At 34.0% G+C, this 23,413-nt stretch overlaps 1 protein-coding gene and 1 long non-coding RNA gene across 6 annotated transcripts in view; one reads left to right on the top strand and one right to left on the bottom strand.

Moving 5' to 3' along the window:
- LOC141406373 (uncharacterized) overlaps nt 1-4,350 on the bottom strand; it is a 34,034-nt gene extending 29,684 nt beyond the window's left edge. Inside the window, exon 1 of the long non-coding RNA XR_012413373.1 lies at nt 4,222-4,350. This is a non-coding gene — a long non-coding RNA (uncharacterized lncRNA). The remainder of the gene's footprint in view (nt 1-4,221) is intronic.
- Nucleotides 1-23,413, top strand: part of sbb (scribbler) — a 704,451-nt gene that overhangs the window by 529,209 nt on the left and 151,829 nt on the right. For all 5 annotated transcript variants that reach the window (XM_073991708.1, XM_073991709.1, XM_073991706.1 and 2 more), the window contains 2 exons: nt 16,089-16,272; nt 16,323-16,531. In XM_073991708.1, the coding sequence (XP_073847809.1) occupies nt 16,089-16,272; nt 16,323-16,531 (393 nt within the window). The remainder of the gene's footprint in view (nt 1-16,088; nt 16,273-16,322; nt 16,532-23,413) is intronic.

Below are 23,413 nucleotides of genomic sequence, written 5' to 3'. Positions count from 1 at the left end.
AGGTATTTGGGGCATATTCTCACAAAAGATGACAAATCTGCAGCCATTTTAAATTGGCCAATTCCCAAAAATGTTAAGCAGCTAATGCCATTCTTACAAACTTGCTCCTGGTTTCGAAGATTCATCCCAGATTTTGCCAAGATATCAAACCCATTATCCAATCTGATGAAGAAGAGAGCAGTATGGAAATGGTCAGAAGAAGAGAACAACTCGTTGGAGAAGATAAAGGAAATGCTTACATCTCCACCAGTGTTGTTTTTCAAAAATTAAAGAATATTGGCTTTCATTTAAACAGCGAAAAATGCTTTTTCTGTAAAGCCGAGGTGAGGTATTTGGGCATATTCTCACAAAAGATGGAATAAAGATCGATCCTGACAAATCTGCAGCCATTTTAAATTGGCCAATTCCCAAAAATGTTAAGCAGCTAATGCCTTCTTACAAACTTGCTCCTGGTTTCGAAGATTCATCCCAGATTTTGCCAAGATATCAAACCCATTATCCAATCTGACGAAGAAGAGAGCAGTATGGAAATGGTCAGAAAAAGAGAACAACTCGTTTGAGAAGATAAAGGAAATGCTTACATCTCCACCAGTGTTGCAGCAAGTAAAAGAGAATCAGCCATTTTTTCTAAGAACCGACGCTAGCAATAACGCGATCGGGGCTGTACTACTCCAGGGGGAGAAGGAAAACGAGCATCAAATAGAATGCGCTAGCCGACTCCTACTAGCAGCAGAAAGGAACTACTCCACGACAGAACGTGAAGCACTAGCTGTAGTATGGGCAGTGCAGAAGTTTAGAGGATACATCGAAGGATCCGAAGTTACGGTCCTTACAGATCATCAACCACTTAAGTGGCTTTTTTCACTGAAATCACCCACTGGTAGATTAGCCAGATAGTCATTATTATTAATTACAAAGCTACAATTTGAAGTTGAACTACACACCAGGCAAACAAAACGTCATAGCTGACACTTTATCACGACCGCCGTGTGAGAATGAACTCTGCATTGAATCTTGTGCATGTTACTCAATAGACATCGATTTTCCCAGAGAAGGATTAGAAGATTTTCGAAAAGCTCAGTTGGAAGACGACAAGCTAAAAGATATAATAATGTCCTTTGAAAGCGACGACGAAAATGTAACAAGGCACCCTACTCGGGGTTACATAATGATAGATGGAATTCTTTACAGATATTGTTCGGAACAAGACTCAGAAAATGGTCAATTGGTATTACCGAAATCTCTGCATAACCAAATTTTGGAAAAGTAATACAAGGAACCACTATCAGGACATTATGGAATCGACAAAACAATAAATCGAATTATTCCACTATTTTACTGGTCAGGTATTCGTTCGGATATAGCAGAATATGTGAAAGCCTGCGAAGAATGTGAACGCTACAAACCAACGAATCTGAAACCGTGTGGTTTATTACAAACTGTAAGCAGTAACAAACGTTTTGAAATTTTGGCAGTTGATCTCTTTGTGCCTCTACCAAAAACGGCAGAAGGACACCAATGGATACTGATAGTAGATGACATTTGTAGTAGATGAGTGGAATTATTCGCGTTGAAGGTAGCATCAGCAGAAAATTGTTCACTGACATTGCTGAACGAAGTTATTCTGAGATATGGGGTTCCCCACAGGATACACACATACAATGGAACGCAATTCATTTCGGCTTTGATGCAGAAACAAACCTACTGTCTTGGTATAAAACAGACTTTTACGCCTATTTATCATCAACAATCAAATCCAGTAGAAAGGAGAAACCGTGATCTCAAAACCCAAACAAGTATCTATCTACGTGGGAAAAGATCACAGGAATTGGAATACGTTTTTACCCACAATCTGATTTGCTATGAACACTGCAAAATCTGATAGTACAGGTAAAACACCAGCTTATCTCACATTTGGAAGAGAGCTGAGAACGCCTACAGAAGTTCATTATGATTTTAAAGCTATTGTTTTGGCAGAAAACTTTGTCCCACAGATAACTCCTCATTTTTTAAAACTCGCCAATGCATTGGAAATTGCAAATGAGTCGCAAACCAAGATGCAGGATAAGAACAAGGATTTCGTTGATAAGAAACGTAGATTGCAACCTGATTGTGAAATCGGTAATAAAGCTTTGATTGTTACACATATGTTAAGCAAAGCAAAAGATGGCATAACTTCCAACTTCGCGCCTCGTAGAGATGAACCGTACATTATAAAAGATAAGAAAGGATATAATTGTTACGTCATAGCTACAAAAACCGAACCTGATATCCCTATAGCGACACTACATGCATCAACTCTATATGAAGGCGAGAAGGAAATACCAATATATCCTAAACGAAAAAGGGGTCGCCCATCTAAAAGCAACACAGAACAGCAACAACGCTTTCAACAACCAGACCGTCAACAACAACATAGCCAACAATACCTTACACAAGGCAGCCAACGCCAAAAACAAGAAGAGGGTCAAAATCTACCACAACTAACCAACCATCAAAATGTTCACAACCGAAATCAACATTCCCGTCAACCAGCATTAAGAAGATCCTTGCGTCTAAAGAATAAGAAGTGATGGTATCCTGTTTGCATCATCGGGACGATTAATGCAACAGAGGGGGAGGTTGTAGCGGCCCGTTTCACTATTTATTACAATATTTTATATTATGACTATAACCAAAATACATATTATTATAAAGATAAATAATGTTAGTTAACATCTTCTTTTCAACTACATTTATACATATGTATCTTAACGTCATTCTCATGTTAATGTTAACGTCCAATGTTTACATCCAATGTTAAACGATATTTCGTTACAGAGTTAAAATAATTTCACTCGAAGGAGCAACTAAATAACTTTCTCATTTACTCAATAAATACGCTTCTTCTTCTGAACTTAAAAAACATATTATAATTGTTATTGCATTGTTTTCGTCAATGTTCTCTCAAAGATTAAACTTAACGACAATATATCTGTTTGTTTTCTCTTTTGCTCAATTGTTCTCAAACACTCGATATTTATGCAAAGTAGCTATTACATTGTTACAGATTGCAGATCAATATAGACTCAATATTTGTTACTTATCGTATTAATATATTAACGTATGAATAGTAGATAAGTTCTAAACGATGTTAAAGATTTTTATGATGTCCAGCTGGTCATAGAAATGATTTTTATTCTTTCTATTGTGATCGAGCTGCAGAACAATAAAGTTGGTGAAGCTTAACTGCCTTTGTTTTATTTGGAAAAACCAATAAAATATATAAAATAATATTCTCTTAGACTTTGGAAACCTTAAGGTTACATTGCAATAGAGAAACTGAGGACGAATACTGCATTGCGACTTATTCATGTCCCAGTATAAACTAATAAAATTTATAAATAAAATCAAAGGGAAGTTTTCTCCTAAATTTGGATATTTCTCCCCTTACTACCGAATAAAGTGTCGACCAATGTGGACTGTATGGTGCACGATATTTATTTTTTTCCAATACTCGTTCACTACACACACACTACTAATATAGTTAGCAAAAATATTTCTCCTTTATAACAAACGTATTAACTAACCACAATCGACCGAACCGATTGGTGTAGCGCACACGTAATAAAAGAGAAACGAAATAACAAAACGTATGTATGTTTATAATAGGCATGCGACGGTTGTCTAAACCAATGGTATGTATGTAGCTAGCGTGTGTGTATGGCTAAACGATAGACCGCCAAGCGTACGTATGTTTGCGCGTAAATCTGTAAATATAATTGTGTATTATTGATCAGCGAAAAAAGGGAATATGCGAGGAAATTATTTGGCGTATTATTGTGGTGTCTTTTGTATTCTTATTACGCAAACAAATGAACACTAGAGTGGAAGTAAATGAAATATTTATGATTATTTTAACAACTAATTTTCACTGCAACTAAATATTACACCACAATTTTAATTAGAATAATTATTTAATTTTTAATGGTATTTTTTTCCAAATATTTTTTTGTGATTTTTCTTTTTTTTCACTGTTCACTAAACGTCCGTCCGCGACTAATTAACGATGGAACGATAGACGGAGGCACAAAAAGGGTTACGCGGTGCGTTGTAAAGCAGTCGATATTTTTTTTTTTGTTGTAAAATATATTATTTTAAGCAATATAACTTTTTTGTTAGTTTACTTTTTTATTCTTTTAACGCGAGCTCACAAATAAAAAGATTACTGCACTGACCTACCTGTTGTTTTGTAAATAGAGATGAATATGAAGATGATGTTCTTGATGATGATGTTGTTAACGATGATTAAGCTGCGAGAAACCGAATCAAAAAACCAAAAAAAATTGAAAAGCTCGTATCCAGGCTCGATAGGACCAATGTTTACTAGAGCTGGCAAACCATCGATATTCCCAACATTAGATATTTTCGATATAATAGTTTAAAATATCGATTGCTATCGATATTATCGTTAATTTGTCACCACCATTAATTTGGAAATGAAAATGGCGGAAATGTCTACGCTTTGTTGAAATTTTGCACAAATAGTTCACAGAAATCAAAAAGGAGAAAAAAACAATTGCTTTTATTTAATAAAAATACATTTTACTTTTTTGAAAAATTTTTACGTGTAACTACCAGCTTACTTTCTTACATCCACAAAACCGAGAAGCCTCGAATTTCTATTAATTTCAGTGAATTTTAGGTTAGGGGTTTTTAATCCGATAATATCGATAGACAAAACTATCTATCGATATTGTATTTTTTAAAAAATAATCGATATTATCGATAGTGCCATCGATTTTTTGCCAGCTCTAATGTTTACGCCGAAATTGCGTGAAAATAAAAACCAAATAAAACACGAACGTTTTATTGATTAAATTCAAAATAACAAGCAGTTGCTTTATTGGGAAATAAGTAAATAAAAAGAGAGAAAGGGAAGACAGATTACCTGGTTTGGTTGGTAGGCGAGAGATAAGTGACAATAATAACATGGAAAGGTGGCGTTGGTGGTAATTCCATACTCGTTAGAATCTGCATTTTGACACTTCAGTTGAAATAAAAAAAGAGTATGCAGATTGTAACGAGGATAGAACTAAATACGCTTTTTCAAACACAAAGAATGTGGAAAGCGACAAAGATAATTTTTTATTGGTACAGTTCGTCTTTGGAATTCCCTGCCAAGTCAAATACAAAGCATCAACAACGTGTCAGCCTTCAAAGCTAAACTTAAACACCCCCTAATTGTACCTAGTTTAAGAAGGATTTATAGTTCACCAATAACCCTGAAACTATAACTTATAATATTCTTATGTTGTTGTGCAGGAGTAACCAAGCAAATTAATTAATAAGTATTAAATAAATAATAAATATATAAAATATTTAAATAAATAATAAATATATAAAAAAAATAAATAAATAAAATATAACAACAACAACAAACACGGTGTACAATGGTTCAGAAATTGATTTTCCTCGCCAAACCCCTAATTTTGTTCGTCACCGATGGTCACCGACGTAGTCAGGGGGCGGCCCTGAAATGATAATTTTTAGATATTTCTTTGTATATTTTACTTGCAATTACTTTTACTAGCGATAGTTAATTTCTATAAAGGACTCGATAGTCCCGGTCCACACTAAAGCAATTTCAGTAAAAAAAATCGTGAAATTATGCGTTTCTGGATCGAGTTCCATAGTAGATTAAAATCATGAAATTGCTGTAGTGAGGAATTCGATCTAAGAAATGATATAATAATGAAATTCGCATTAGTGTGGACCGGGACATAGTAATCATATGAAACTAAGGAAACCAAAAATTTGGTAAAAAGATATTGTAAGGTGTGGCGTGCTCCTAAAGACGACAAATGTTCCCCATAAATTTTGCAAATTTATGGAGAAAGAAATAGCTACTTCTAGGAAGTTTCATAGGTAAGAATGTTTTGTCCATATTAATTACTGTTTTTTACACAAGTGGACATTTTTTCAATATCTGAGTTTTTATATGAGATTTTATTATCAAAAAAGACTCACATTTTGACGAAAAATAGTAAAACAACGCAACATTTTAATTTTGTCCTTGAATTTGACTGTTTTTATTCTGCGTAAAGCTGATTAAGGTACACGCAGAGAAAAAATATTTTTCGCTTTTGTTGGAACAAAAATATCTGTTTTGGTTCCAAAAATGTGTTTGTTTTGTTCAAACATTGTAATCCAAATCCAAAAATACCATCTTTTGTTCCAAACATAGAAAACAAAAACAACTTTCGAATTTCCGCAATATTGTTAAAATCGTTAACAATACCGATTGTAGGAACTATCATAATCTAATTTTGTTTACAAAAAGTATTGTCAACCCAGAAAACCAGCCCAGAAATTTTTGATTTGAGTGTATATACTTCTCATATACACTTTTCACATAACTTGGATATAAATGTCGCGTATAATATTGCAATCATTGATGAACACAATACATGGTTTGCTGCATTGGCTGACAACAAAGACAAACAAAAAGCCACAAGCACCCACCACAACATAAGGAATAATTAAACACCATAACAAACTCCGGTATAACACCAAACCTCAAAGCACAATGAAGAATTTTGTCCAGCAAAAAACGATTCTGATTCTAGGATCTTGAAATGTTAGGTGAGGGTTAGTTTTGGGACGTAGGTGGTCGATACGGCTGGGTTTTTTAAAATTCGTACTAGAAGTTTACAAAAAGCACTTACATGTCTTACAAAACGCACTTACATACATACTCGTGGGTAAATGTCTGGAAATCAACGCCGAGGCAAAACGGTTGAATTTAAAATCTTGAAATTCTGACTGAGAGTTCCTATTGAAGGGTAGGTGTGTGATAAGGCTGGTTTTGTGGAAATTCGTAAGAGAAAAGTACTAATATTATAATTGAAGAGTGCAAAGAATTGAGTTAGTGTGGAGTTAATGGACTGAAAATTATATTTAGGTCACAGGTACGTTAAGTTGGATCAGGCAGATGGTTTCCGTGCAGGAAATCTGAAAGCAGCCAAAAATACCTCGACTCCGACACCACACCTGTTTTTTTTCACGACTCCGGCTCCGACTCCAAGGGTAAATTCTTATACCACTAAAATTAATTAATTTGTTGCCTTTTCCTAACATATTCTTTAGAAAGGGCATTAGTACTCAACTACGGAACATAAATATGAAGTAACATTCATATCTATATTATTTCTAATGAATCTTACATTCAAAAAGGTACGAAAACGCCGGTCCTTACTTATTTTAATCCCAATAAAGAATTGGTGCCATAAGACGTCATTTCGTAAACACTCCCTAAGATGCTTTTTCTTTTACGAAAGGTTTTCTATTAAGGAAGCTAAGTAATTAACCATACCATAAAATCTCTGCAAATCTTTAACATTTTCTGGCCTTGGAATACTAACTATTGCTCTAATCCTTTCGTCATCGGTTCGGATACCTGAAAAATTACATTCGATGAATAAATTAAAAAATTGGCTATATATATTACCAACCAGGGAATGTCACCAAATAGTCTCACCATTTCAGCATGAAATATTTCGGGGCCGCATTAATGCCGAAAGACAATCTTGTAGTAAGTTTACATTTACGAAATCCACTCGATTTCAACTGTCAATTCCTTTGCTTAAACATCAAATGAAATCCAGTCGATTTCAGACGAGTTTTCATTTGACGTATACGCAAAGGAATTGACAGTTGACATCGAGTGGATTTCGTAATGTAAACCAAGCATTAGGAAACGATAACGTCCAAAAGGTGTATTAAATTAAGAAAGCTTGGAGGACTTGTCATCTAACGTCACCATTCAGCTACCACTTTTGGCATCTAGTGCTGTAAAAATGTTTGCTCCACTAATTTTTGCTTTACATTCCTCAATGCTGGGGAATGGATGCTGTGGTCTCATTATTCCTTTATTTAAATGTCTTGGGTCCAAACAAAGTCTTATAGTGCCATTGGGTTAACTTACAAGAACTATGGAACTCACCCACTCCGCTGGCACACTTACTGGGGCTATAACACTCATTTTAACTATACAATCTAATTCTTCTTGTAAACTTTTATACATTTTGAATGGAATTCTACGTGGTGGGTTAACCACCGGCCATCCCTAAGTTTCAGATTGCCTTGGAAACCTACTGGATATTTTTCAACTAATTTATTTTTGATAGAACTATTATTAACAAGTCTAATCAAGTCCATATCTATAGCGGTCTCTAAAACAATAATACATATGCAGAATATAATTACTACATACATTTGAATAAAATACCTGTTCTTTATAACAAAGCTTAACATCAACTACTCCAAATTTTTTTATTTTTCTCCACTAAACGTAAAGATTATCGTAGCACTTTTCTTCAACTTATCTTTGATTTCCGGCATTCCAGTCGGGTCTGCCGACATTATATTCGCCTATACACCTGTATCTATGATTATATCTATGATTTGTCCCTTTGGTTCAAAAGTCCAACAAATAAATCAAAAGTTGGATGATTTCATTCACCTTCACCCGTTTCACCTCATAACTTCATCCGCTTCTCCTCGTCTCATACAAATTCGAGCGAAATAATTCAATTTGTTGCATCTGTAACATTTTGTCCTTCGGCTGGCCACTTGTATTTGTGATTCTGATCGCATTTTCTCTGTTTTCACTTTTGACATTGTTCGGTTTGTAGTTGTAAATTCTTCTTGAATTTGTTTTTCTCACAACATTAACAGCACCTTCAATAAAACCATATTCTTGCAGTGTCGTCACATTTGCTTTGGTCAACACCATATTTCAATCAATTTTTCTAGATTAATTTTGTCCTCTGTCAGAAGCTGTTCTTTGATATTATAGTACTTATATGACAATCCACATATAAAAATGTCGCGAACCAAATCATTCTTCAAATTTCCAAATTCGAAGTTTAAACTCAAATTTTTTCAGAATTGTTGCGTATTCATCGATTGTTTGATTATCTTGCTGCTTACACGTGCAGAATCTGTGCCTTTCCATTACAATATTTGCCTTTGAAGTAATATGTGACCCCAACATTCGCACTAGATCCTCATACTTAACTGTATTAATATCCACATCAAAGGGATTAAAGATCTCCAACGACTAACTTCTAAGATGATGTAACATCAACGCATCCTTTCGTTTGTCAGTCTCTGATTCCAGATTTGATGCTCTTAGAAATATTTTGTCTTCCATTCCTTTGCACGATTTGCATTGTGGATAAAGCGGAGGCAAACGTTTTGTTCTTTGAATTATATTCCCCCATTATTTATTTTCAAAAAATTTTCAGTGTGTACAACAGAATTATTACATTTATTTTCAGTATTGATTGACTTTAAGTACAGACTGGCAAAGTTTACTTTGATCATAAAATTACATTATATTATTTAAGACTAAAGTAGTAATTGTTGTGAGTATACAAATAATAACACAGTGCTACAAAAGTTGACAAAAATTTTTTGCAGGGGTTCTGATGCATATATTCAGTTTTGTGGGAGTCCTTGGAAGACGAAAATAAAATTGTTTTTCTTGGGTCACTTCGTTTTTTGATTTTATAACGGTAAATGTAGTGAAAAACGCAGTTTCTTGGATTTTCAACTTAAAACGGACATAACTTCTTTTTTCCATTTATTTAAAAGGTGAAAATCATGTCTTTTGAACAAGCCACAAGTTTTAAAAATCGGTTGACAAATGTTTGAGTTATAGTGATTTAAGTGTGACAAAAACGCATTAAAAAACAGGAAAATGCTTTTCCTCGTGCTTTAGGCTGCGTAGAAAACACGAAACTGCATTATTATTTACTTTTATTAAGAAATTTAGTCAGCTTTACAAAATGGGGAAAACCAATGAAATTGGCTGAAAAATGCGTGAGTTATGCCATCTTTAGTGTTTTGCGCCTTTTATGGATGCTGACATTTTGAAGACAGATTTTAGGTGTTTTTTGTATTTTTTATTTATTAGGGACGCTCATTCCGCTTTTTCTAAGAACCATTAATAGGATTAAAGTACTCGCGATTACGCATAATTTTATATGTATATGTAGCCCACACAGCATCACAGTAATCCACTGCCAAAGGCCAAAATATAGTGAGATATTTTTTTTTTCGAAAACCCTATTTTTTGGGTACAGTACTTACAATATCCTTTTGATTGTGCTGGAACCCCAAAATATTATAGTTTTTTTGATGGTACGGATCAAATAAATCATAGATCGAGAAAATCCATCCACTAAAACGGCGAAAATGTGCAAAAATTTTTTTTGAAAATATCGCTGATTTAATCGCGTTTTCTCTGGATTGTTTCCTTGTCATCACTTGCGTTTTTGCGAAAACAGCGGTTTACAAAATTTAGTGGAGCTGTATCCGATTTATCCCAAAAATAGTGTGTGATGCTACATCCACGGTTCTTGATGGATTTTATCGAAATAGGTTTAGATCGAAGTATTTTTTCATGTATGATAGTGAAATCGGATGCGCATAAAAAGTGTATGCCCTTTGTGCAAATTATAAGCATTATACCGTTTTTTTGCACACTACGCTGCAGGCGATGCTACATCTTAGCCGCCAAAGTAAATCCTGGCAAATGTATACAAATTAAAAGAGAAGAATTCACAGTATTGATAAACTGCATGCGCATTAGAGTTGTACAATCTAGTTCATTTGAAAGATCTAGTTCAATAGTTTAGCTCTTTTAACTGAACTAGTTCAGTAATCTAGTTCATAGTTCACTATCCAGTTCATTCATTCGGATCATAATCGTTCAATCAAACGCATACATACACCAAATAGAAACAAACAATAGCAAAAATGTTCTGTTGTGTGTGTGTAGAAACTGTCAATGCGAAAAAGCTTTGTGCGTTTGTGTTTCTTTTTATTTTTTTCTATCCAGGTGCTGGGTTCTTGTTCTATGAAAAATTGAGATGAAAAATATTTTCTTTACAATATTTATCATTTGACAGTTTTTTTCCTTTATAAAAGTTTTCATTTCACATTTTCATAGAAACAGAATTGAGCCCCAGAACAAGGGAACAATATGGGAATATGTGGAGTTTGTTGTGTTTTTGAAGAACTCTTCACTTTCAAACAGCTATTCATTGTACCTTGATCCAAAACGTAAACAAACTCATCACATTACGAAGGCATCAATTAACACTGACGACGGCGTAACTTTATGCATATGTGAACGACATGTTGAACTAGATTGTGAATCGTTCGTTCGTTGATTGTACGGTCGCCGACTGATTATAGTTCAGTGAACTATTGAACTATAATGAACTATATCGACTGATCTAGTTCATACGCTCTATTCAATGAATCGTTCAATTGAACTAGTTCGTTCATGAACTATACAACTCTATCAAGTGATTTTGAGGATTTCGTGATTTACACGCATTTCAAAATGAACATTACCCGATACAGTTTTATTTGAAGATTATACCCCATTCAAAGGAACCCAAAATTTATTTGAACACTACCCATATCTTCCGGTAGATGTTAGCGTGTACTCGAGAAGTGATTAGAAAAAAAGTGATTTTTTGCGTGAAATTTAAGTGAAATAGAAGAATAACTCCGACCTAATTTTCCCACATTTTTTTCAACTAACTCACAACATAAATTTGAAAAAATGTTTTCTCTTACGAAAATTTTATAAATTCCTGTTATGTTCTTACGGAGGTGGTCGATTGAATGAAAGACGATGTTTAAACATAACAATCAATTCATTTATTGAATAAAACTTTAAGTTGTTTTATGAGTTGAAATAAAGTATTAGTTATGAAGAACAATGAAATATAACGAAATATGTACAGATGAGATGTCTATTAATTGGTGGTTGCAAAGTAACTAACCGACTGTGTACTGACAATGAGTAGAGAGAGATAATAACTTAAACCTACTGATGCATGCAACACTGCTATGATGCTGCCAGATTGTTGCATTTTATGTGGTAGTACTAGGGTTACCCTAATATCTCCCCTTTTAAGTTTGAACCTGGGTTCGGGATATTACTTCAACTGGTTGTCTTCAGTGGATGATTCTGGTTGATATGCTGTAGAATCTGTATACGGCAATTTAATGTTGAATTCTCGAAGTAATATGTCCAAAGGTGATAATTTGTTTGATGAAGCAGAAGTATCGCCTATTTTTGTTTGAAGTTTATCTGCATGTACCTTGATGCGCCTTCCGTGTTTGGAATTATACTGACTTTCCTTTTTCTGATTTCTGTCCATGACTGATGAACATAGATTATTATGAACGTTGAATACGTTGTGAGTTTTTCTTTTTGAAGATGCTTTTGCGGTCGCTCCTTCCTCTTCCCTTTTTTTGAGTGCTGTTTTGACTTGTCTATTTGGGCTGGGATGAAAGTGAGCATTGAGTACTTGATAAACATTGTTAAATGACTTAGTTCCTGTGAACTTGATCTGATGACACCATTTTGCTATTGGAATATCCCATAGATTAAATTTCTCAATCCAATCTATGCCTAGGACATTTAATGATTCCAAATTTGAAATGTAACAATCCACAATTTTTGACTTTCCTGCAACTGACACTTCTATTGGAAAAAGTTTTGCAAAAAATGTAAGTTTATTGCCACCGGCATCTTCGGCGGTGTCTGTGGTTTCAAATGCATCCGGCGTTCCGATTCTTTTCCACGTTGATTTGGAAATTATGGTAATGTCTGATGCCGTGTCCAACTGTAGTTTCACTTGCTTTGAATTAATACTCACTGTAGCATATTTTCTTGCCTGCTTGATTTTGACTGGATCTGTTGTAGATACTGTTTTTGTGCTGAATTTTGTTTTGTTGTTGTTAAAATTCTGATGACTCACATTGTTCTGTTTAGAATTTTGGTCATGATTGGTTTTGCTCTGTTGAGGTTTGTTGTTGTTGTGATTTGGTTTGCTCTGCCTGTGCATGCTGTTGCAAAAACCATCTTTGTGACCAATCTGTTGACACTTGGTACACTTGTGCTTGGAGTAGGGGCAATGTTTTGCATAATGCATATCTCCACAATACCAACATGCTGTTTTTGGTATCTTTTGTTTTTGTTGAGGCTTACCAATTTTGTTGCACTGTTTTTGACTTCCCTCAATTAGTGCTGTGTCACTTTTCAAATCCAAAATGCTTTGTGTTTCATCAACTAGCTTTTCTAAGTTGACTACTTCCTTACTTTCATTAAGATGCCTTAATAAACGGATTCTGATGTCACTGTCTTGTGATGATTTAAGACCAAGTATGAAAATTAAACACTTGAACTGGTCTGTAGTTAAGTCATCCAGTTTAAAAAGTTCACACTGAAGATTGACACGACTAGCGTATTCTTTAAAATCTTCATTTTCCATCTTTGTGATTTGGAGACACTTGTATCGTAGACTTACTTGTGTTTCTGTTCTGCCAAATAGTCTTGTAAGATGCTTGATTGTGTCTGCCAATGAAAGTTCTTGAGGTTGTTTTGGTAACACGAAATTCTTGAATCGTTCATGAATGTGATTGGACATTTTTCTCCACAAAAGTCCTACTTTGTCTGCATCGTCCAGTGCACTTGCTTCCCTTTCGAAGATGTGTTTGAAACGATTGTACCACGATTCAAATAATAAATCACTGTCAGGCTCATAGTAAAAATCCGTCATGGAATTAGCTAAAGATTCCATGAGGTGGGCTTTTGCCACTGATGATTCTCCACATGGAACTGATGATGAAACTGCGTTTGCACCTTGTTGTCCAGCGATGATTTGTGTGAGTTTGTTGAGCAAATCCTGTTGATTCGCAAGTATTTGTAAAATATTCGCTTGTTCCGACATGTTCTAGAGTGTGGAGCTGAAAAAAATTTCTGTATGTGTGAGACTGCAAACTGTTGTTTGTGTGAGTGTTGATCGCTGAAGATTTCTTGAAAATTCTTGTTAGAATATTCCTGATGAACTTGCGCCTGTGCGTTTTGATGTTTTCCTTGAAAATCTTCCTGCCACAACTTTTATTGTGTGCGATGTCTTGATGTTATTACGCAGCCTTGTTGAAAGTTCTGATGAAATTGTGAAATTCCTTTTGTTACTGAGTGCTGTTTTCAATTCACAATCCTCGTCGCCAAATTGTTAGCGAGAATGATACATATTTGTTCCAAAATCCTCGTCGCCAAATTGTTAGCGAGAATGATACATCTTTGTTCCAAAATCCTCGTCGCCAAATTGTTAGCGAGAATGATACATCTTTGTTCCAAAATCCTCGTCGCCAAATTGTTATGTTCTTACGGAGGTGGTCGATTGAATGAAAGACGATGTTTAAACATAACAATCAATTCATTTATTGAATAAAACTTTAAGTTGTTTTATGAGTTGAAATAAAGTATTAATTATGAAGAACAATGAAATATAACGAAATATGTACAGATGAGATGTCTATTAATTGGTGGTTGCAAAGTAACTAACCGACTGTGTACTGACAATGAGTAGAGAGAGATAATAACTTAAAACTACTGATGCATGCAACACTGCTATGATGCTGCCAGATTGTTGCATTTTATGTGGTAGTACTAGGGTTACCCTAATAATTCCCTCAATATATTTTTTGGTTTTGATATAATATGCAAACCGCTAAACAGATTTGTATATTTCATTTGAATCTTCGCGATGTTTAGATTACGTACACATTTTTAAAATATTTTTCCGATCCATAAACAGCTAATATTTTATTAAAACAAGTTGCAAGCCAGCAATTTTTCAGAATAATTTCTTAATTTCCGCGAAAATTTACAACTTCTTCAACAAAGTTATGGCACCTCAGTAAAGATATAGTATGTAGGAAGCCACATATTGTCACTGTATCTCAATATAATAATTATCTTTTTTATAAGATTTTTTCTTATAATCAGAGTTGAAACCGCCATAACTTTTGCGCGCAATAACCAAAATTAGTATCTTGAACAGATTTGAGAATGGGAATTTTTTCTCAATCCATGCTCCAAAAATCTTTCATGTAGCTTCAAAAAAAAATTTTAATTTTTTTCTAATAGAGTATTAAAAAATTTAGACTTTTCCTCATATACAACATTTACATCCAATCGTTTGATATTGTTTCCATTGACTTTTCGGTAGTTCTTTTCTAATTTCACTATTTATATCGGCGCCTTTTTTGAGCGCACGTCACGTTTTGTCCTATGGATCCTCCAATCACCATGTCAAAAGTTTGGCAGTCTCCTACTAACATTTCTTCATTGTTGTTCTTATGCCCATTCCGTGTTTACGTATAAAATGGAATATGTTGTTTAATCTTTTCCGTACCATCACATTTAATTTTTGGAATTGGTATTCTAACATTCCATTGTTCAACTCAATCCTTGTTCGTGGTCTAAAAGTCTTCAATGGGTTGGGTATCTTAATTCATTCTTGTATTAATCGATTTAATTTAAGACGTGCTGCTAATCGGGCCACAGCGTCCGATCCTAGCGTTGGGTTGCCAACAAACCCTCTAGGCAAGGTCGCCTCACTCTAGCTATCAACAAACGGTTGTCTGTTCGATATCAGCAGGGAACACTTGATATAAAATCGAAGGTATTGAGCTGCTTGGAAAAATCAACAAATGAATCATCTCTGAATACTCCCAAGTGAGTGACGATCAGAGACTTTCCGTAACGAAGTACACATCTGAGAAGATCCCCATTCCCTGCAAGACAACTTAAAACACTATCCAAATTTGTGATCTCGTTGGAACCCAGATAAGCACAATATCTTGGGTATAACAAAATCTGCAGATTCGATTTGACTGGCGAAATATATATCTTAGATATCGTAGTTTTCTTTCAGTTTTCTTAAAAAAGTAGTTGTACATCAATGATTTTTATACCAGATTAAAAGAAAAGCGCTTAATTAGTTAACAGCCGGGGTTTCATTTTTGCGTACGTGCACAAATATTCCTTAAATATTTCAATGGGTATAAATACGTTTGCTTAAAATATAATGTATTGTATCATATATATATATATATATATATATATATATATATATATATATATATATATTGCAGGATGATAAAAAATTAAATACATTTACTTTTTCTATTTTATAATTATACATTTTTTAATTCTATAATTTTAGCTACATGTCACCTAGCTATCCCTTCAATGTCGATCAAAACTATACTCCTATTCCAATTGCTGCCGACGACGGAAAAGGTAACAGACACTCTGGTACATTAAGTCCAAATGATCAACAACATAACTCTATTGTATTCAAAGATGATAGGGGGAACGATATAAACAGCCCGACAGTCCAGCAACAGGTAAATGATTTAGACTACCATTTGTTTTTTTTAATTAGATTTTTTTTTAGAACACGTTAAATAAGGCCGTGAAATCTGAAGGAATTCCAAAAACTGAAAATTTGAAAGCAGAATCAGCGAACATGAACTCATCGCAAATTTCACAAATTCCGTCACACAATAAAGATATGCAAGGTATGGGGTCCTACTCGAATATATACCAAAGACATCCTATGGCATTGAGTTCTCAGCAGTTATCACGCGAAGAGGAGTTAAGAAGGTATTAAATTATATTATTTATTGTATATAAACGATAACGACATATCGGTTATATATCGGCCCTTTATAGCTTTTATGTATTTACTTGATTCGATTAAAACAAGCACTTATAGATGTTCATTTCATGACGTTTATTAATTCCACACTTAACTAGGAATACAATGTAAGGAAAGAGTGATGACAGTTCTTAACTGCTGAGATAATTACTGTTATCGACACAAAAAAATTGGGGCATAACAGCCTCCCACGTTTATATGATATCTTTATTATAAAAGAAGTGAGCAAAGGCTATAGTCGGGACGCGGGGCCCCAGTGCATAAGCTTTTCACTGCTAAACATTTATTTTAGGGAATATTATCCGACTATCACCAAATTCAATATGCTTATTCCTCTCTGGGATAAAAATTTGCGGCATGTAGCGTACTTACAAAAAAAAAAAAGACGGAAAATTGGGTGCATTACGGAATATTGCAATATCTCCCTCGTTTGACCACCTTCGCCAACCTACTTTGTATCATTGTAAAGGTAATATCGCTCATTTACTCAAAAAGTGACACATCTCAAAAAAACAAGTTTCGAGAAAAACGAGTTTTAAGTTGTCGATTGAAATTTGACTTCCCAACTTAAAAAAATATTACACAAAAAATAAAATAACTAATGGGACCATCTTTTGTAAAGACCTAGCCAGATATCAGTGCTAAATTTCTGTGCAAAATCAAGCATGATTTGAAGTGCTTAAGTGCATCATAACCTCAAAAAAACTTTTTTGATGATTTATGCCAAACTCCTAGCAAATAAGCTGTAACTCGTTGAGTTTTAGAGATATCAACTTGTAAATTTGACACAATATAAAGTAGAAGTCGTAGAAAAAATAGAAATTGCTATTCTTTGAGTAAATGAGCGATATTTTCTTTCTTCTTTGCCGTTGGGATGTCCTACTGGAAGCCGAGATATTCGCAAAAGAATACAACTTTGAATTTTTCTCCAAATTAATTTTTGTCCCCTGAATATTATCCGGCCATCACCAATAGGCTTCTTCTTCTGTGGCACTAGAATAAACTCCAAACATTTCTTGACGATTCGATCAAAATTGCGACCTATAGCGTGGTTAAAACCTGCATTTTAAAAACATGTTAAAAAAGTATTATAAGTAAGTTTTAATTTCATACTTATCAAGCATTACATAATTTTTTACTTTTGTTTTTATATAATTTACATTCAATCTATCTTGATGCTAACTCTAAACCACTAGCACTAATCCATAAGAATATTAATGTTCTCATTGTGCTAGGTTAACAAATAAAATAAATAAATAATTAAAAATAAATAAAATAAAATAAAATAAATAATTAAAAATAAATAAAATAAAATAAATAAAAAAAATGGAAAATGAAATTCATTTCCGACTTTACCGATATCTTCATCTTTTGACCACTTACGCCAAAGTACTTTACATCAATGTAGCAGGGAACTTTTCTTCTTCCATTGATGGGCTCTCCTTTTTCAATACTCTTACTAGAAGCGGAGATATTCGTTTAAGAATAAAACGTTGACCCCCGAAAATTTCATGACGATCCGATCAAAATTTGCGTGATTAAAAAGTGGAAAACTTGGATGTATTACCACTATTGTGATATCTCCGTTATTTAGCCACCTACGACAACCTACTTTGCATCATTATAAAGACGGGATTTTCTACTTTCATATTCAGGCTTTGCTTTTGGAAGGTCCCCAACCAAAGCTGTGATATTCATCATTATAATTAAAATCACAAAAATGAAGAGTTCGGTTTTATTTGCGACTATTGTGATATCTTCGTTGTATGGCCACTTACTACAACCTACGTTACATCGTTCGTAAGGTGATATTTTCTGATTTCATTGTCAGGTTTTGTTCTAGGTATATTCCTTATAGAAGCTGAGATATTCGCTTTGGCAAAAGAGGTTGTATGGGTCTACGAACATTATTTCATTGCGTTAAAAACATTGTGGTCAATACCAACTTATAATACCCTCCCCACATAGTGGTGTAGGGTATAAATATTGTAATGCGAATGCAATTATTAGGCAATACTAGCAAAGTGCCCGCCACTTCGTATGGGGAAAGGAAATAAAAACTAATAACAAACAATATTTAACAGCGAAATGGTGATGTCTGAAAATTTTGTTGTACTACTACCTATTTTAATTGATATTTAATTTCATTTAAGTACAATTTGTAACACTTTAGTTAGATTTTCCAAAATCGGACGTTTATCACCCCTATAAATCAGCAGCGAGGTATTTCAATTTATGTGCGTTCAGAATAAAAACTAAATTTTGTTGAAAAATAAAAATCACCTTCGCGTTCACATAAAACGAATGGTAAAATATTCAATACAATTTTTCAAATTGGACCAAACTTCAAAAATTACTCATTACATTTCCAGTTCTACCTTTTCCCCTACCATATCTTAACCCCGCACATCAAGAGTGGCTCTAATTTTAGCAATCGAGCTCTTCTCCTCGACCAAATACCTAATTTGTAGAACGTATTACTTAAATAAACTCCATATACCGAAAGTACGTACCAACAGTCACCCTGACACCAAATAAAAATTGAGTACCATTTAGTACCTTTCATAAACTTATGGTACGTATTTCCACAACCACATCCATATATTAACCCTACATACAAACACCGACATTAGTACCAAATTTCCGAATTCCCCATCTATTCCTACACTCGATATTTACTTATTACAACATAAGCACTAATTTCCGAGATTTCTTTCTCATCTCCATTCTAAACACCAACAGTGATCATATTAATTTTTAAAATAAAAGGTTCAAAATTTATTATCACTTAACACTTCTCGAACACATAACTATGAATTTTCAAAACTACCTCCATATCTCAATCCTACACTGTAATCGCAATTCCAACTTTATGGATTGCAGCTCTATACGTCCACCTAATTGTACCCAATTTAGTATCATTAAGTACTCTAAGTCCGGATTTCAAAAATTACTTCAATTCTACACTTCAACAGCAATCTTAATTCTAAATTTCAGGATTCCAGCTTTATCCGTTCGCACAAATAAAATAAAAAACAATTTTAGTACATTTAGTACTTTTCGTGCTAATTTTTTAAAACTTCCTCAATCCTGTACTCCAGCAGCAGTTTTTATTCTAAATTTCAGGATTCCAGCTCTATCCTTTCAGCCAATCCATATTGTACCAAATTTAGTACCATTTAGTACTTTTCGTACCCATAAGTGCGAATTTCCAAAACTTCCTCAACCCAAAACTCCAACAGCAATCTTTATTCAAAACTACAGATTTCCAGCTCTATCCGTCCACCCAAATTCAAATTGTACCATTTAGCACTTTTCGTACCCATAAGTACGAATTTCAAAAACTACCTCAACCCTATACACCAACGGCAATCCTTATTCCAAATTTCAGGATTCCTGCTCTATCTGTTCACCCAAATCCAAATTGTACCAAATTTAGTACCACTTAGTACGTTTTGTACCCATAAGTACGAACTTCCAAAACTACTTCCATTCTACACTCCAAATGTAACCTTCATTCAAAATTTCAGTATTCCAGCTATATCCGTTCGCCCAAGTTCTAATTGTACCAATTTAGTACCACTTAGTACTTTTTGTACCCGTAAGTATGAATTTTCGTTCTACACTTCAACAGTAACCTTCATTCAAAATGTCAGTATTCCAGCTCTATCCGTTCACCCAAATCCAATTTGAACCAAATTTAGTACTTTTTGTACCCATAAGTGCGAATTTTCAAAACTACTTCCATTCTGCATTCCAACAGTAACCTTCATTAAAAATTTCAGTATTCCAGCTCTATCCGTTCACCTAAATCCAATCTGTACCAACAAATTTAGTACCATTTAGTCCTTTTTGTACCCATAAGTAAGAATTTCCAAAATTACATCAATCATATACTTCAACAGCAATCGCAGTTCTAAATTTCTGGATTCCAAATTTAGTAACATTTAGTACTTCATAAGTACGAATTTTCAAAACAACTTCCATCCTACACTCCAAAAGTAAGCTTAATCCAAATTTCAATATTCAATCCGTTTGCCCAAATCCTAATTGTACCAAATTTAGTACCATTCAGTACTTTTCGTACACAGGTGTACACTTTTCCAAAACCACCTCATTCAGTCAACCGTACTTTTTAACCTTGATACTCACTCCAAATGTCAACCTTTAAGCCTTATCTGTTCACAAAATACGAATTGGTACCAAATTTAGTACATTTTAGTACTTTTCGTACACTTATTTTTCGAATACCCAAAAACCTTTCGGTACATCTATTCTACACTCTATCAGTGATCATCATTCCAAATTTCAGAACTCTAGCTCTACCGGTTCGCCAAATACAAATGGTACTATATTTATTACCTTTTAGTACTTTTCGTACCGTTCCAGTTCGAATTTCCAAAAACCCAGCCTTATCTGACACCTTCGGACCAAGAGTGACCCTCACCCAAAATTTGAAGATTCTAGCTTCAGCCGTTTAGCCTGGGCGTTGATTACACTGTGCCACAAATTGGAACTCAAGGTCTGTGCGGTGGAAAATTCATTTGGAGATGAAAGCCCTTAGTGAGTATATTAAGAACCCAAAAGGAAATTTTCCCCATAGGTCAAGTTTCTGAGATATCGCGCGATGATTTTTTTGAATTTTCGCCTGTGATGCTTGAGAAAATAGCTTTATATCTCTGTTTGCCGTTATTGTAGCTTCATTTTGAGATTACATTGCAGTCAAATCGAATGGCGAATCTTTTTGTAGAACATTTCATTCTTCTAACTCAATTCCTTTCATGTCCTTTTCGTCCTTTCTTTCTTGAACCGTAGTAAAAGTACCACAAGATGAGATTTTTCAGCATCCAAATATTCTGCAAAAATGTTGCTCAGAAGATTTTAGGTACGGTTCTCTCTGACAACTAATCGATTTTGTCCCGTTTTCATTGTCATTTTTGACATTTATTCGGACTTGGTTCAGAATTCAACTATATTTTGTTTTTCTGTATATTTGTTATTAGTTATGTATTGGTAGGTAGACATACCCATTGGTTATCGCTTATATTGACATCTGGGATGTATCTGAAATATTTGCCATATATAGCTCCCGATATGCTGAACACGTTAATGACAAATTTTCTTGGAGAATAGATCCGGTTATCTAATATTTTGAACCGGATATAGCGATATAAAACCCGGATTTTTTACCGATTTTAAGTAACCGATTAAGGTTATATGTATACCATTAGAAAGCTAATAAAATTGCCAATCAGGGAAAATAAATTTTTTGACAGCATCTTACCAGAGTTCTGTGCTAAAACAAAAAACCCGTATTCTTGAACCGTTTTTAAGGAAAAATATCACTGCGCGTAAATAAGAAGATCCAAGCTTGGTGGGTGAAATATTCTTTTGGCCGATGAAAGTGGATGAATTTAATATTATGAACCCGGAAGGACAGTTATGCCGTAGGTCAAACTTCATTGCAGTAACCAGTTGTATCGATAGTTAGAAATGATAGCCAAAACCACTAGTATATTTTGATCAGCTAAATTGGTAAATGCTTAACGTGTAACGGATATTATATAAGTTTAAAAATATAATTATATTAATCTGTATATGCGCTAACCACGCTTTATTTAATTACATTACTCTGTATATACGTACATATATCACAAAGGACAATTTAATGTTAATCTTTTGATTCTTGTTATTGAAACTTGTGTGTGAATCCATTAACTAGAACTCTATATTTGGTACTGGGAATGTTCATCTCAAGTGTCCTTCAGATAATTCAGAAGTACCTGAAATAAAATGTACAAAATGTAATGAGATAATAAAAAAAATCTATTGTCCCAAAAATATCGATACTTACCAAATGTTCTTCACGTTTGTTGTATCTTCATTTAACAACAAATTTTTGCACATCAACGCATCAAAATACGTCTTTTATAAATTCAAAAAAAAAAAATAAATTAAATTGACATTTTTTCTATTTTGTTTTCAAAAAGAGAAATAATAATTTTGAAAAGAGATTACAAGAGAGAAACATTGTTGATTACACTATCCATCGGTAGTCTATAAAATAGTCAATATATTACACTCCGCATTACCAGTAACTAGTGAATTTACTTGATAGGCAGGAAAGCCCATTTCCAGTGACAAAAGCAGGCTATAGGCTATTTTGTGTGCCATTTTTGGGTGTAAGGTAACTAGGATCAATGAGTAACTAGTTACATAACTATGTCAAAGTAGACAATTGCTATTTCTTGAACAACTGGGTATGTCTACCTACCAATACATAACTAATAACAAATATACAGAAAAACAAAATATAGTTTAATTCTGAACCAAGTCCGAATAAATGTCAAAAATGACAATGAAAACGGGACAAAATCGATTAGTTGTCAGAGAGAACCGTACCTAAAATCTTCTGAGCAACATTTTTGCAGAATATTTGGATGCTGAAAAATCTCATCTTGTGGTACTTTTACTACGGTTCAAGAAAGAAAGGACGAAAAGGACATGAAAGGAATTGAGTTAGAAGAATGAAATGTTCAACAAAAAGATTCGCCATTCGATTTGACTGAAGACATGTAATCTCAAAATGAAGCTACAATAACGGCAAACAGAGATATAAAGCTATTTTCTCAAGCATCACAGGCGAAAATTCAAAAAAATTCATAGCGCGATGTCTCAGAAACTTGACCTTTGGGAAAATTTCCTTTTGGGTTCTTAATATACTCACTAAGGGCTTTCATCTCCAAAAGGAATTTTCCACCGCACAGAAACCTTGTTGCACAGTGTTATCAATCAGTCAGTCATCATTACTCAACTCTTTTATAAGT

Source organism: Musca autumnalis, unplaced genomic scaffold (genome assembly GCF_047663935.1).
Source record: "Musca autumnalis isolate F117 unplaced genomic scaffold, ASM4766393v1 scaffold_5, whole genome shotgun sequence".
Classification (NCBI taxonomy): Eukaryota; Metazoa; Arthropoda; class Insecta; order Diptera; family Muscidae; genus Musca; species Musca autumnalis.
This window is presented reverse-complemented; position numbering and strand designations above follow the sequence as displayed.